Raw genomic sequence first — 13,324 nt, forward strand, 5'->3', positions numbered from 1 at the left:
CTGTGCAGATTTATCTTAAAAAAGAGCCAGAGTCAGACCAGAGAAAACTGTCAATATGTTAACACAATACAGTTTCATTCAGTGTCATCCATTACCTTATTATTTACCAGACTTGCATATCCTTAATAGATGATAAAGTGGTTGTATCTGATTGTATAATAGGCTATAACCTACATCACTTTGTATTATATTTGATCTGATTGGAACAAAACGCAGGGGTCAGCAATGTTAAGATGAAATATCTATTTGAAGACATTAGAGACATGATTGAAAGATCACAGTCTGACTCAGTAATGTGTCGGGTGATTTAAGGGTTAAAATACAGTCGATTTTAAATGTTGGACATTTATCTGGATTCACTTGTTTTATTTCAGCTACTTCAACAAATGTAATACATTTAAACACAGTCACTGAAATGATGTTAGAACACATTTAGACTATACGCACCCCTATTTAAAAAGAAAATAAATTACTTTCAAACTACATTCTGCAGCTGCACCACCATCCTGCTCACTCAAAAATATTAAAATATCATCAGCATTATAGGAATTGTGCTGACATATTGACTGTTTTATAGTCAACTGAAATGTAGCTGCACATTGCAACATAAGGATCTATTCTATGGAGGGGTCATTCAACTATAACTTTGATCTCCATGTTTTTGACTTATTTGGAACTTGACAGATAATGCAGTTCTCACTGTTAAGTCACAAGGAGGCAATGTGCTGTTGTGTGTTTCCTGGTTTTTTGGGTCTTCACCATGTGTTCTGTCTCTTCAGAGGTTTCACCTACTACAAAATGGGAAACCTGGACAACCGGATAGCCAATGCAGACCAGCTACTGACACAGGATGTGGAGAAATTCTGCAACAGTGTGGTGGACCTCTACTCTAACCTCAGCAAGGTACCACATTTTGTTGAATTTCAAATGAATAATGTTCAAAAATCTTCTGACATATATTTAAATTATTGGAGTGGAGTGCTGTGTGAGTCTTTGTTATAGAATGATATGAACTTAAGTGGCATCACCGCTCAAGCTATCTGTGCCAGGCAGATTACCCTTTCTTTATGACGGACTACTTCATCACATATGATGTGTACACTGCAGGCCCAATGTACCCCAAGCATGCAAAGGTTTTTGTGTTGAAAATGTTTGTGACCTTTATCCATGTGTTCTTCAATTTGCCCTCACCTTACTGCCTGCCAAGCAACCCCACATCTTTAAGTTCCAGAAACCATAGACTCTAGCATCCGTGTCTCCTGCTGCCTGGGAAAAAGCAATGCTAGGTTAGCCAAGCTGTTTGTGCTGGTACAGGATACATGCTAATATCGAAGAGCTCCAAGTATCCTGCTTTATTGTCACATAATTGATATTATGAGCAATATATACCAGCTGAGTTTGAAAAAGTATAATTTGTAAATCTGTCTGTCCTATGTGTGTGTCCTTCAGCCGCTGTTGGATATCGGTCTGTACATCTTTAAGCTGACAAGTGCCATTGGTGCTCAGGTAAGTAGGTTATCTCCTGCATGATCTATTCAGTCTATAGAAATGGAATGATACCATGCTCCTAAGATGCTCTCAAGAAAATGGTGGAAATTGAAAGGTTTGATAACCACATTGTTGTAAAGGAGCTCAAAAAGGCTAAAGTAACATTTGTCATTAATGCTATTAGTGAATAGAATTTCAATACAAATTAAAGCTGCAAGCAGCATTGATCAGGCCCTCGCACCTTTACACACGTCGAGGGTACGCGGCCGTACATTTCTGTGACCTTCAGCCCATCGAGTTAGACGGTATTTCCTGTGTCGACCAATGGCATAGCCAGATCATTTTGCCAGGTCTTAAACCTTGAAGGTTTTGAGTATAAGCTCCGAATACAATCATAAATGTAAGCCTGTAAAGATTGACAAAAAACTGAATGTGTGTGAATTTGCTTTAGTGTTTGTAACATAAATGACTGTCAAAGTAAATGCAGGTCTCAAAACCGACTGTTTGTGCAGGTAGCTCTGACAATCAATGCTAAGCGGTAGGAGTTGAGGAGAAATGGCAGAATGTATAGTTCCATGTGGAAAAAAAAAAGATCTTTTTGTAGAGAAATAGGTTGGGCTGGGTGCAGTTTGATTTTATTTACCAAACTTCACGTTTCATTGAAGTACTTCACATTACGGCCTGGCTCCAAAAGGAACAAAGACACTCACTGTACTATATACAGTACAATCCACATACAAGCGTGATTTGAAAACTATTGTTATCCAGTTTCTGCTCTCCAAACATCTTAGTTTGCACATATTTAGATCAGAGAAGTCTTTTTTTCTGGTGGTGTGCGCACAAACCCTTTTAATATGTTCAGTGTTTGGACCGCTGTATTTATAGAATCCTGCTTACACCCATGGTTGCCAGTAGGTTGTGCTATAACTATGAGCTAATGTTGGCATGCAGAAGTCCTCAAGCCATGACTCTCATTAAGCATGTCAAGTTTGGGACAGTTTTGACAAAGTACAGTCGAGTTACAACAGCTTGATGAATGATGGTGAACCATGTAAACCATCCACGTCGTTCCATGAAACCTCAAACCTTTGATAACTTTTAAACACTAAGGTCATCGAAATATGGTAGGAGGCGCTGTCTTGCCACTCTGAAGCATTAAAATCGCATGAGAGAGCTACATTTAGGACTTTAAATGTGTGTGGCATGTTGTGAGCATTTTTAACTCCTCAAAAGCACCTTTTGTTTTTCGCAACGGCGTTTCACGTAGGATGTCAAAGTACACAACCTATAACTTCCTGTTGCCACTAGGTGGCGCTATTACTATGATTCTAAATTGTCATATAGATGTCTTCAGGGTCAGGATGTTATGACATAGAGATTTGGAGCAGATTAGACAATGTACGGCCGAGTTATAGCAACTTCCTGTTTCATGGCGAATGGTGTGTTGCTGCCACAGATGCATAGTTCGATAACGTTTTGATCTTTGAGTAACTTTTCACTGCCAAGGTCTCAAGAGCATACTGACCGAACCTGAAGTCAATTGGGTGAAATCTCTAGGAGGGGTTTAAGTACGGAGCCTTGAAACAGTCAAACGTCATACAATTCTAAATGTTTGTTTAAAGGATTTTTTGTACGTCCCATTAGGTTACACATACCGACCAAATGTCATACAGCTAGGTCAGGGGTCGGCAACCTTTACTACCCAAAGAGCCATTTTGCCCTATACTCTCAAACCATTTATTTTTATACCTGAGCCACAGTCTGTATCTCACACACAACATTCACTGCCTCGGTTATATATACTATATAACTATATACCAGTGGCGGGCCGTGCATTTTATACCTGGGCCTTCACTGCTGAAATACCACCTTATAACCACATGATGGCGCCACAGCTCCGGTTATTATTCGTTTCTTGGGCTGTAACTATATAACGTTACGTATTTGTATTAAACCGTTTGGTACGAGGCTTACAAACCAAACAATACGTTTGAATAATACTAATGCATTTGGAAAATACAGAAGCTTAAATTGTAGGAAATATGTTTCCTGCGCTCACTAGGAGACAGCGGTCTGTGTGACCTCTGAACCGGAACAAAAAGAACCACAACAAAAAACAGCTGGGTCTCCACAAGTGTTCCGGGAGGCTAGGCTAACTAGCTTAACGGGAAAACAACAGCAGCAACAGCATTCTGCTACACACTCAAGGGCCATTCAGATATTAGATGTAAAAAAACAAACCAGTTGACTTACCAAATGCTGATCACATCCTCTTTTCTTTGTTGACAAAGATTAATGCCACGGTTAAATCCCAACTCACAAATCTGTTTCTCCTCCTTCAGCCATTGAGTGTTAAAGAACAAAGCTAGGTAACAAAAAAATTAAAAATCTACACCAAGCAAAATGCAAAAAATATCATAATTTCATTCATATCTTTCAATATGAACTCTTACTACTCCAACTAAGCCTCTGCTGTAAGTTTCGTTTCACGACAGTCACGTGCTCGCCCACTGACCAATCACAGCACAGAATCTCACTGCAGCCTGCTGCTAATGCTGACATAGTTGTAGGCCTGCAGGCCGCTCTGGAGCGTCTAAGAATCTCAAACTAAAGATCTGATTGGTTGAACACTATGCCAATCAACAATATCGTCGCCATTCACTTAACCTGCACATGGAGGCACTGGTGAGTCTGCAGGCCTGGGGCCTCTTCTACCTAGAGACACAGAGGTGAAATCTGATTGGATAAAAGCTCTACTTAAAACAAGCTGCACTGGAAGCAGAGCAACTGAGGAAGACAGTAGCAGTAATAAGATAATGGGAAAAATATTTTTATAAATTATGATACATGTAGTGTATTTAAGAAAAATTATAAAATAGCTATAACTTTGTGATTCTGTTTATGCCAGCAGAGAAGGCTTTGCAGGCCCTGATGGCCCGCCACTGCTATATACATTCAAAACAGATTTAATTTAAATTTGTCAAATTTCAGACATATTAGGATCGATCGATGCCTTAAAGTTGTTCATCAATGCCATGATTCTCTCACACATGAACTACTGTCTTACCAGCTGGACACAGACAGGTGGGCCACATTCAAATCAGTAGAAAAGTCAACTTCACATCATTGTAAAATCTTTCTTCTGTATGATTTTTATTTTTTTTTAACTGGGAAAACATGATGACATTTTCAGATATTTTACTTGTGTATAGAATCTCTGTCATCGACCTGCAGATGAAAGTTAGCCTGTATGGCTTCATCTCGTATCCCCCAGAGACAACTCAAATAAATACAAAAAACAGCAGAACTAATGGTGTGAGCAAACGGTAATAATGATAATAAAAGTTTTACGAGCTGTTGCTACAGTCCGGATGTCTGAATTTTCAGAATAGGTATGCACAGACTAGGAGATGGTAAACGGATCAGTGGATTGCCAAAATGACACTGAACGTCAATCAACTGTGCCGATCCTACAAGAACTGTAAAAGCTATATGTAAAAATAAGCTGCTAAACATGAAGTGACTTTGTTGTGTCCACCTAGGGCCCAACCATCATGATGACCTACCTAATGATCTCAGGACTCTTCCTGACCAGACTGAGAAGGCCCATAGGCAAGATGACGGTCACCGAGCAGCGGTACGAGGGAGAGTACCGCTTCGTCAACTCTCGCCTCATTACCAATAGGTAAACACAGCGTCAACTGCTCAAAAGCTATTGCTGCACAGCTGTTTACTGTAACAGTGCATTGATGTTGTTCTTTCCCTATAGTGAGGAGATTGCTTTCTACAATGGGAACACCAGGGAAAAGCAGACCATTTATGCCACATTCAAGAAACTGGTGGGTAACAGTTTAGCAGTATTTCCCACAAAGTTAGAATATTCTCCCCAAAGGGACTGCATTAATCATTTATAGTATCACCTCTTGACTGGTGTGGTCAAGAATGAGTTTGTTGCACCTGTAACCACACCATGTTATGGATTCCTGGAGTTTACCTGTACATCACTGGAGCAAGTGAGAAGTTAAACCACTGGAAAACAAAGGATTCACACTGCAGCAGCAGTGCTTTGTTGTCATTTGGTATCAACCAGAGGCTTGTGCTACGCAGCAAGTTCAACATACCCAGGATGTCTTTTTGTTATCTGACCTCACAAACCATAACAACTGCAATCATGCTCAGCTTTCACCCAACGATGGTTTTAAACTGAGTAAGTCAACCCAGCTATGAGCACATTCACATAAATGACTGTTTGCATCATATTACCAATCACAAACATTTCTACTGTCAGCAGAGTGGCACATTTTACAAATGAAGAGCAAACTTTTAGACAACTACGAGGAAGTTGTAAATAAAGTCCTAATGCAAGCTAAAAGCATCTAGAGTACAATTGATTGGACTATAACGGTAAAGCAATGCCTTCTCCGACATGTCGCACTGGCAACAAAAGTTTCAAGAAGCTGACACAGTTAAGTGAAAATATGATGAGAGAGAGAACCATGTAACCATGGCTATCCACCCCTGTGAGAAGTACAGTACCGTGGTAACCCTAAATCCTGCTTCATACTACAGGCCTTAGGTCTATGACTAGCTGGTCAAGTCCTCTGTCTTTCAACCATTTCATCAACAACAACATTTCATGTTGCTTCAAACCTGTACCACAGTAGCTCTGGCTGCACAGGCTGCAAGAGGAATGAGACAGTGGTGTGTTTACAGAGAAACACAACTTGTTTCTAAAATGTATTTCTACACAGTGGAAACAAAGTCTGTGCTAGTCCGCATCTCTGTGTTTTCCGAACTTCCGAACATATTTGTGTTTTGTCTTCCAGGTGGACCACTTGCATAACTTTATCTTCTTTCGCTTCTCTATGGGATTTGTGGACAGCATAATTGCCAAGTGTAAGTAGATCTCTTTAATTCACAATATTTAGGTCGTATCCCTGATGTTTATTAATGTTCCTTGCTGTATCGGATGTGACTGGTAACAACAATAATAATAATAATTCATATCAAGTATCAGGACAAAATGATGAGCAAACAAAAACTAATGTATAAATACATCAAAATAAATAAACACATTAGTTTAATGTATTTTCTGCAACTGGATTCGATTTTTCTGTGATATTTAAATGTGTGTTATGTATACCCAATTAATATTTCCAATTATTGACTATGAATAAATCGCTTAATTTTAGTAAGGCTCCTGTGGTGTTAAATATAGAACATGTTAGAAATATAACATTTTATGTATTTGCACTGTTTAAATATCATGAATGCAGAGGCGTTAAAATAATCTGGTCCATTTATCATGCCGACTATGAAAATGTAATCCTTAACTACAGGTAGTAAAGACAAGACTTGTCTCTGTTTCAGTGCTTTAAAAGGACATCAAACATTTTATAGCATAAATATGACAATAAATGTCTAATTATTGTCATATTCAACATCCTTGTCACCAAATGACAGGAATTTGGTAGAATTTGTGTTTAAGCAATAGAATGTATTTGAGAACCATATTTATACAATTAGGCCCACTCAAAAACATAATTGTGTGTCTTCATTCTCTGTTTCTTATATGTCCACATGCTGTTCCTGTGCAGACTTGGCCACTGTAGTAGGTTACCTGGTGGTTAGCCGGCCATTCCTCAGCTCGTCACACCCTCGACACCTGCACAGCACACACTCTGAGCTGCTTGAGGTCAGAGAAATCACACACACACACACACACACACACACACACACACACACACACACACACACACACACACACACACGTGTGTGGTAAAACAAAACTTGAAAATAGAATCATTTAAAAGGGTCAAAAACTGGAATGCTTTCCAAAAAAGGTTATTCTAAGACATCAGTTTTGACTTTGAATGGAATTGATGGACATCTGGCCTTGCATGTCAATGCTTGTCCAACAATACAGTGCACACAACTGCATAGACACAGCAATGAGGTCATTTTGACAATAATAAACATATCTTATTACAATAATGTCATTGTAAAATGAAGAAACTGGTAGAAAAACCCATATAATGCTTTGCAATGATGTGTTGGGGCTCTGAGGTTTAATGGGATGGGACCTGTTTTGCCTGTAGGACTACTACCAGAGTGGGAGGATGCTCCTGAGACTGTCCCAGGCCCTGGGCAGGATAGTACTGGCTGGCCGAGAGATGACCCGTCTCTCAGGGTGAGTGTTCCAGAATAGCACAGAAAAGATGAATATAGAATCATAAAAAGTTGAAACTGATATATAAAAAGCTCATTGGTCCATCTATCTGAATGTCCTATAAAACTGAGTAGCCATTTCGATAGGATGAATCCACTTGTTTGTAGCTCTCCTAAAAGCTTTGCTCTGCTCTTGGATTAGAGTGATCTTGAATCTCTTTCTGCTGTCTCTCATACGGATCACTCTTTAGATTTCCCTGTTAAAGCTCTGTTCATTCTTCATTTAGCCTCTTCATTCATTCAGTTTAAAGTACATAGTTTAGTTTTCAGTATGCAGCTTGCATTCTGAACTCTTGAGTTATTGGCTAGAATCAATGAAATCTACCGACCTCCAGTGCCGAAGTTGCCATTGTGGTGTTCTGCAGTGAGAATGGGGCTTGTAACCAGTCCTGTTGCTCTCATACCATCGTCATGGTGTTGATTCCTAACAGTCTGGTTGGATAAGTGAAGTCTGGTAGCACAGTGGAAGTCAATTTCCAAGGATTGAGCTGGACTCCTGCAATTTTGACGACACAAGGCGATGACGTCATGTTTAGGTACTGTCATACGCTGTACTGCCCACTTTCCTGGTAACGTCTCCATACTCTGCTGACCACACTTCCACCGAGCTACCACCCGAACCCCTTCACCATCTTCTCTTTCTTTAGTCCGACACATTTTTGTATTCATTCCTGTCTCTTGTGTGAAAGTGGACAAGATGGCTGTCAAGTTGAAATGAGGATTCATCTGCATTTCCCTACAAAAAACAAACAAATAAGGTTGCAGCAGGCTGGAGGGAGATTGCCTGAAAGTATCCTCCTTGCTGTTGACTAAATTGTGTCATTTCCATTAAACATAACAATATTAAATGTGATTTCTGACAGCTCTGCTCCACACGAGTGTCCAAGACATACGGCGGCAGATCTGATGATGCATCCACTAAGTTGATTTAAACTTTGGCCGAGGGTGTTTTATTGTTATGGACAATTTATGACTCTCACAGAAGTCAACAAAAAAGCCCCATTGGGGTTCCAATCTGGCAGGGTTTCTCCCTTGTTGGCCATCTCAGCGTTAAAGTCCCCCAGCAGAGCTATAGAGCCTCTATCTAGTTAATACTGATCCCGCACCAGCTCAACTTTGGCGACATTAAAAACACAGAGCATTAAATACAGAAGGATTTATTCTGTCTCCCTCGCTAATTACAAACACAAAGTGTTTTTGTCTGTTTGTGTGAGGTAAAGGCATTAACAAATGAAATGTAATGTTTTTTTTAAGGCAAGCTGCAATAATAATGCAGCCATTTGTACATTTAAAAGTGAATTTCACGCTTCAGAGATGCAAGCTGTTCCATCAAAACATGACCAGCTCTGTAAGGAGAGTGCAGCAGCTACAGCCCATGCACATTAGCCTTTGAATGGAAATACTACAACCTAGGAAGGAAATGATGAAATATTACACTTCCTTCCAAATGAGACGGAGCTGGGATCTGTTCTGATGAATTCAAATATTTGTATTTTTTGATCATGCCTAACTATGTCCTCCACAGATTTACATCTCGTATCACTGAACTGATGAAAGTCTTAAAGGAGCTGAATGCTGGCAAATATGAACGCACCATGGTGTCCCAGCAGGAGAAGGGTACACATCCAAAAATGTGACCGAAATGAGTTCTCGTTTCGGATAACCGGAGCTGTGCAGCCAAACCATTGAACACATTTTTGGTTTATTTCATTCACTTTAGAATCTGACACTTCAGAGAAACTCGTACTGGTGCCTGGGAGTGGTCAAATTATCAACAGAGATAACCTCATCAAGTAGGTCTCTTATTCTGCTCTTGGCATATTTTTTAGTTTTTTTTCAAGAGCTCTGGTTTAAAGCAACATTTTATTTATTCATTTTGCAGATTTGACCATGCACCCCTCGCAACACCCAACGGAGACATTTTGATCAGAGACCTCACATTTGAGGTAAAGCTCATCCTTCATTGATATATCTCATCCAGACAGGCTAACTATGATTGACTGGATGAACAAATGAATGAAGTTGTTGAAAATAAACCACATTTGATTTTGTTGTATTGTAGTCCAACATCTCAGTGTTTCTGTGTCTTCTGTAGGTGAGGTCTGGCACCAATGTTCTTGTGTGTGGACCCAACGGCTGTGGAAAGAGTTCTCTGTTCAGAGTGCTCGGAGAGGTGAGAAACCTTCACTTAACTGGCCTCTTGGGAAGCACACTTAATGGATTTGGTCTGTAAAATATTGTACATTATGTTCTGCATGTGTGGCATAAAAAAATCAATCATGTCTTTTGAAAGCTGTGGCCTCTGTTTGGAGGACAACTGACCAAACCTGAGAGAGGGAAGCTCTTCTATGTTCCACAGGTAAATGAGTGTTTCCTGTTTTCTTCCAACTCAGACTTTTGGCAGCAACTTGGTACTTGGTGTACTGTTTTTATGAATGATATACACATAATATTGTCTATATATCAGTGGTGGGCCGTGCATTTAATACCTGGGCCTTTACTGCTGTCCTACTGCAGCTGAACCACCTCCTAATAACCTAATTATGATGCCACAGCTACGGTTATTATTTATTTTATGTAAAAATGAAGCAGATACATGAATACGCACATGGCGAGATGCTGCGTCATTTACGAACAATGCATTAAAAAAAACTGCGGACCTAAAACACGTATTCCACCGCACACTAAAGAGCACGGGCCATTCAAATATTATTCACATGAAAGGGAACAATATTAACCATATCATGAAAACGACACCATAGACAAATCCCTATTCATAAAAACAAGTTGTACAAATAATAATATATAAACAAGCATCTTAAAGCTACTGCAGATATAAAAACAAAAGCAGTTCACTTACCAAAGCTGCTGTTCACTTAAGGACAAAGTCCATCCTCCTTTCTTTGTTAATAAAGAGTTTCATCTATAAAGAAGTCCTTCTCAATTCATGGATGCCAGTGAAGACAGTCGAGCCTCTCTGTATTTCTTGAATAGGTTTTAATGCATTTGAGGGCTGAAAATATCCGCTCCACAGAGGCAGCAGATATTGGGATTATCACCGCCCAACATGTCACGCTAGCCCACTGACCAATCACGTACTTGTAGGCCAGCTAGCAGCTCTGGCACGTCAAAGAATACGCCCAACATGTCAAACTAAAGATCTGATTGGTTGAACACTATGACAATCAACAATATCGTCCCCATTCACTTAAACTGCACATGGATTCACTTGTGAGTCTGCTCTCTTCTACCTAGAGACAGAGTTGAAATCTGATTGGATAAAAGCTCTACTTAAAACAAGCTGCACTGGAAGCAGAGCAACTGAGGAAGACAGTCGCTGTGCAATGAGAAAATAAAAAAATTACAATACATTATTATAGTATTTATGAAAAATTCTTAAATTATAAAATAGCTATAACTTTGTGATTCTGCCTAGTCCAGCAGAGAAGGCCTTGCTGGCCCCGACGGCCCACCACTGCTATATATTGATATTAAAAATATAAACAAACACTATAATTGAACTATAAAGAAAAGATTAAATATTTACTGAACTGCAGCCAATAACACATTTATGGTCTTTGTATTAGCTAATAATTACATTGACACCCATATGGCTGATATAAAATGCATATATTCATAAATATATTGTTTACATGGCAGTCTGCAAAATGTATATCTCAACAATCAAACCCTGGTGTAAGGATTAAAACAAGTGAAATGGTATACCTGAAAATGTAGGAGTAGAACATCTCACAGTAACGTTTAAACATGCTCAGTTCAATGACTCAGACTAAATTTAAAAAACTACAATTTTTATTTTTGAATAATTTATTCCAAACTGTTGTGTTTGTCCAGAGACCTTACATGACTCTGGGTTCTCTGAGGGACCAAGTCATTTACCCCGACACCTATGAAGACCAGCGAAGGAAAGGCATCTCTGACCATGTGAGACACTACACATTTCCCACACACTCATTGTCTGTGTGCGTTTGTAATTACTTACATCATCTCGTCTGTGTGTCCAGGTATTGAAAGAGTATCTCGACAACGTCCAGCTGGGTCACATCCTGGACAGGGAGGGTAGCTGGGACTCGGTCCAGGACTGGATGGATGTCCTCAGTGGAGGAGAGAAGCAGAGGATGGCTGTAAGGACTCACTAGTTGTACAGGAAACACGACAGATTGATTTACATCACACACACGAGACAGACCATGCATCCATTTTCTAAAGTGATTATCCTGCTCAGTCAGGTTGGTGTGAGCCTCTCCCTGCTCATGCTCACACCTACCATGTATCATGTCAAAGTAGCTTGTAGTTAGTCATTTCTTTCAAAGAAAACCTGTCCCAGTGAAAGTAGGCCACTGAAGAACACTTGAAGAACACTGTGCACCATCATTTAATCTGATGGTCAAAAGTCTCAACACTTGTGGCGCAAAGGATCATACAAGTCACGTTTCGGATCGTATCACGGATCAGATCGGCACAGAAGCAAAAAGGGAAGTATCGCTTTTAGAGATCCGGATCACGATTGTGCCGCTGATACAAAATACCGATCATTGATTATCCATATTGTCAGATGCAGATCTTTGTTGTTGGACTATAGCAGCTGGTCTACAAGGATCCAGACTTTTTATTTTGTCCACCGTTCCAAAAATCATTTCAATGCTCTGAAGTCAGTAAACCATCAACAATTCAAAATGTTATAATTTCTTTGTTATAGTAATCTTTTCTTCATAAAGACACAATTCAAATGATAAGGAAATAAAAGATTGTATTTTTATGGATTAAAACAAAAAAAATAATAATGATGTATTATAATCTGCTTAGATCTACTGTAAACAGATCATAATTCATCTTTAATATCTATTTAAGTCCTTCAAACAACTAGATTTATTCAAGTTTCTCACTAACAATACATTTTACAGATTACATGTGAACACATCATGATAACTTTGTAATTTACCTTCACCCAATACTCATTTTCACTGAACAGAGCCTGAACCTAGTTACTAGCTCTCATTATGTCAACTTAAACACTGATTATTTCTTTGTAATGTTATTAACATTATAATAGATCGACGACTAGAAAAGCGTGAATGATGTCCTGATCGCATATTGGACTGAATATTGACCGATGACGATTGTCAGTGAAACTGTATTTCACACTGAGATGGTTCCTGTTAAACTGTGTATTATGAACCACGAGGAGGATCAGCAGTGGTCCGTTACACCACTACTGCTGGCCTATCGTCTGGTTTAAGAAGAGTCTTATGGGCCCTTCGATCGGTCAGCACAGAGAAATACTGGACTTGATGTTGAGGCTGTATACATGGCATTCTTTTACTTTCCATTTAGTAGTGTCTTTATTGGTAGCAAATGATGAGTGTGTCTGTGTCTCTTTATGTATGTAGATGGCCAGGCTGTTCTACCACAAGCCCCAGTTTGCCATTCTGGACGAGTGCACCAGTGCAGTGAGTGTAGATGTGGAGGATTTCATCTACAGCCACTGCAGGACGGTGCGACCCAACAACACATCATGCACACAAATACAGTACTTCTGTGTTTCATTTCAGATAACCTCCCTATTACCTAATGTTGTTTTTACTTC

The 13,324-nt window shown here is 39.5% G+C and overlaps 1 protein-coding gene across 4 annotated transcripts in view; it reads left to right on the plus strand.

Annotated features, from left to right (window-relative positions):
* abcd3a (ATP-binding cassette, sub-family D (ALD), member 3a) overlaps positions 1-13,324 on the plus strand; it is a 31,104-nt gene that overhangs the window by 11,932 nt on the left and 5,848 nt on the right. For all 4 annotated transcript variants that reach the window (XM_079181501.1, XM_079181500.1, XM_079181502.1 and 1 more), the window contains 15 exons: positions 780-903; positions 1,450-1,506; positions 5,031-5,173; positions 5,258-5,327; positions 6,315-6,384; positions 7,086-7,183; positions 7,587-7,678; positions 9,242-9,333; positions 9,437-9,509; positions 9,599-9,662; positions 9,812-9,889; positions 10,010-10,075; positions 11,572-11,661; positions 11,742-11,861; positions 13,128-13,232. In XM_079181501.1, coding sequence (XP_079037627.1) covers positions 780-903; positions 1,450-1,506; positions 5,031-5,173; positions 5,258-5,327; positions 6,315-6,384; positions 7,086-7,183; positions 7,587-7,678; positions 9,242-9,333; positions 9,437-9,509; positions 9,599-9,662; positions 9,812-9,889; positions 10,010-10,075; positions 11,572-11,661; positions 11,742-11,861; positions 13,128-13,232 — 1,342 coding nt within the window. The remainder of the gene's footprint in view (positions 1-779; positions 904-1,449; positions 1,507-5,030; positions 5,174-5,257; positions 5,328-6,314; positions 6,385-7,085; positions 7,184-7,586; positions 7,679-9,241; positions 9,334-9,436; positions 9,510-9,598; positions 9,663-9,811; positions 9,890-10,009; positions 10,076-11,571; positions 11,662-11,741; positions 11,862-13,127; positions 13,233-13,324) is intronic.

This window comes from Pholis gunnellus, assembly GCF_910591455.1.
Source record: "Pholis gunnellus genome assembly, chromosome: 20".
NCBI lineage: Eukaryota > Metazoa > Chordata > Actinopteri > Perciformes > Pholidae > Pholis > Pholis gunnellus.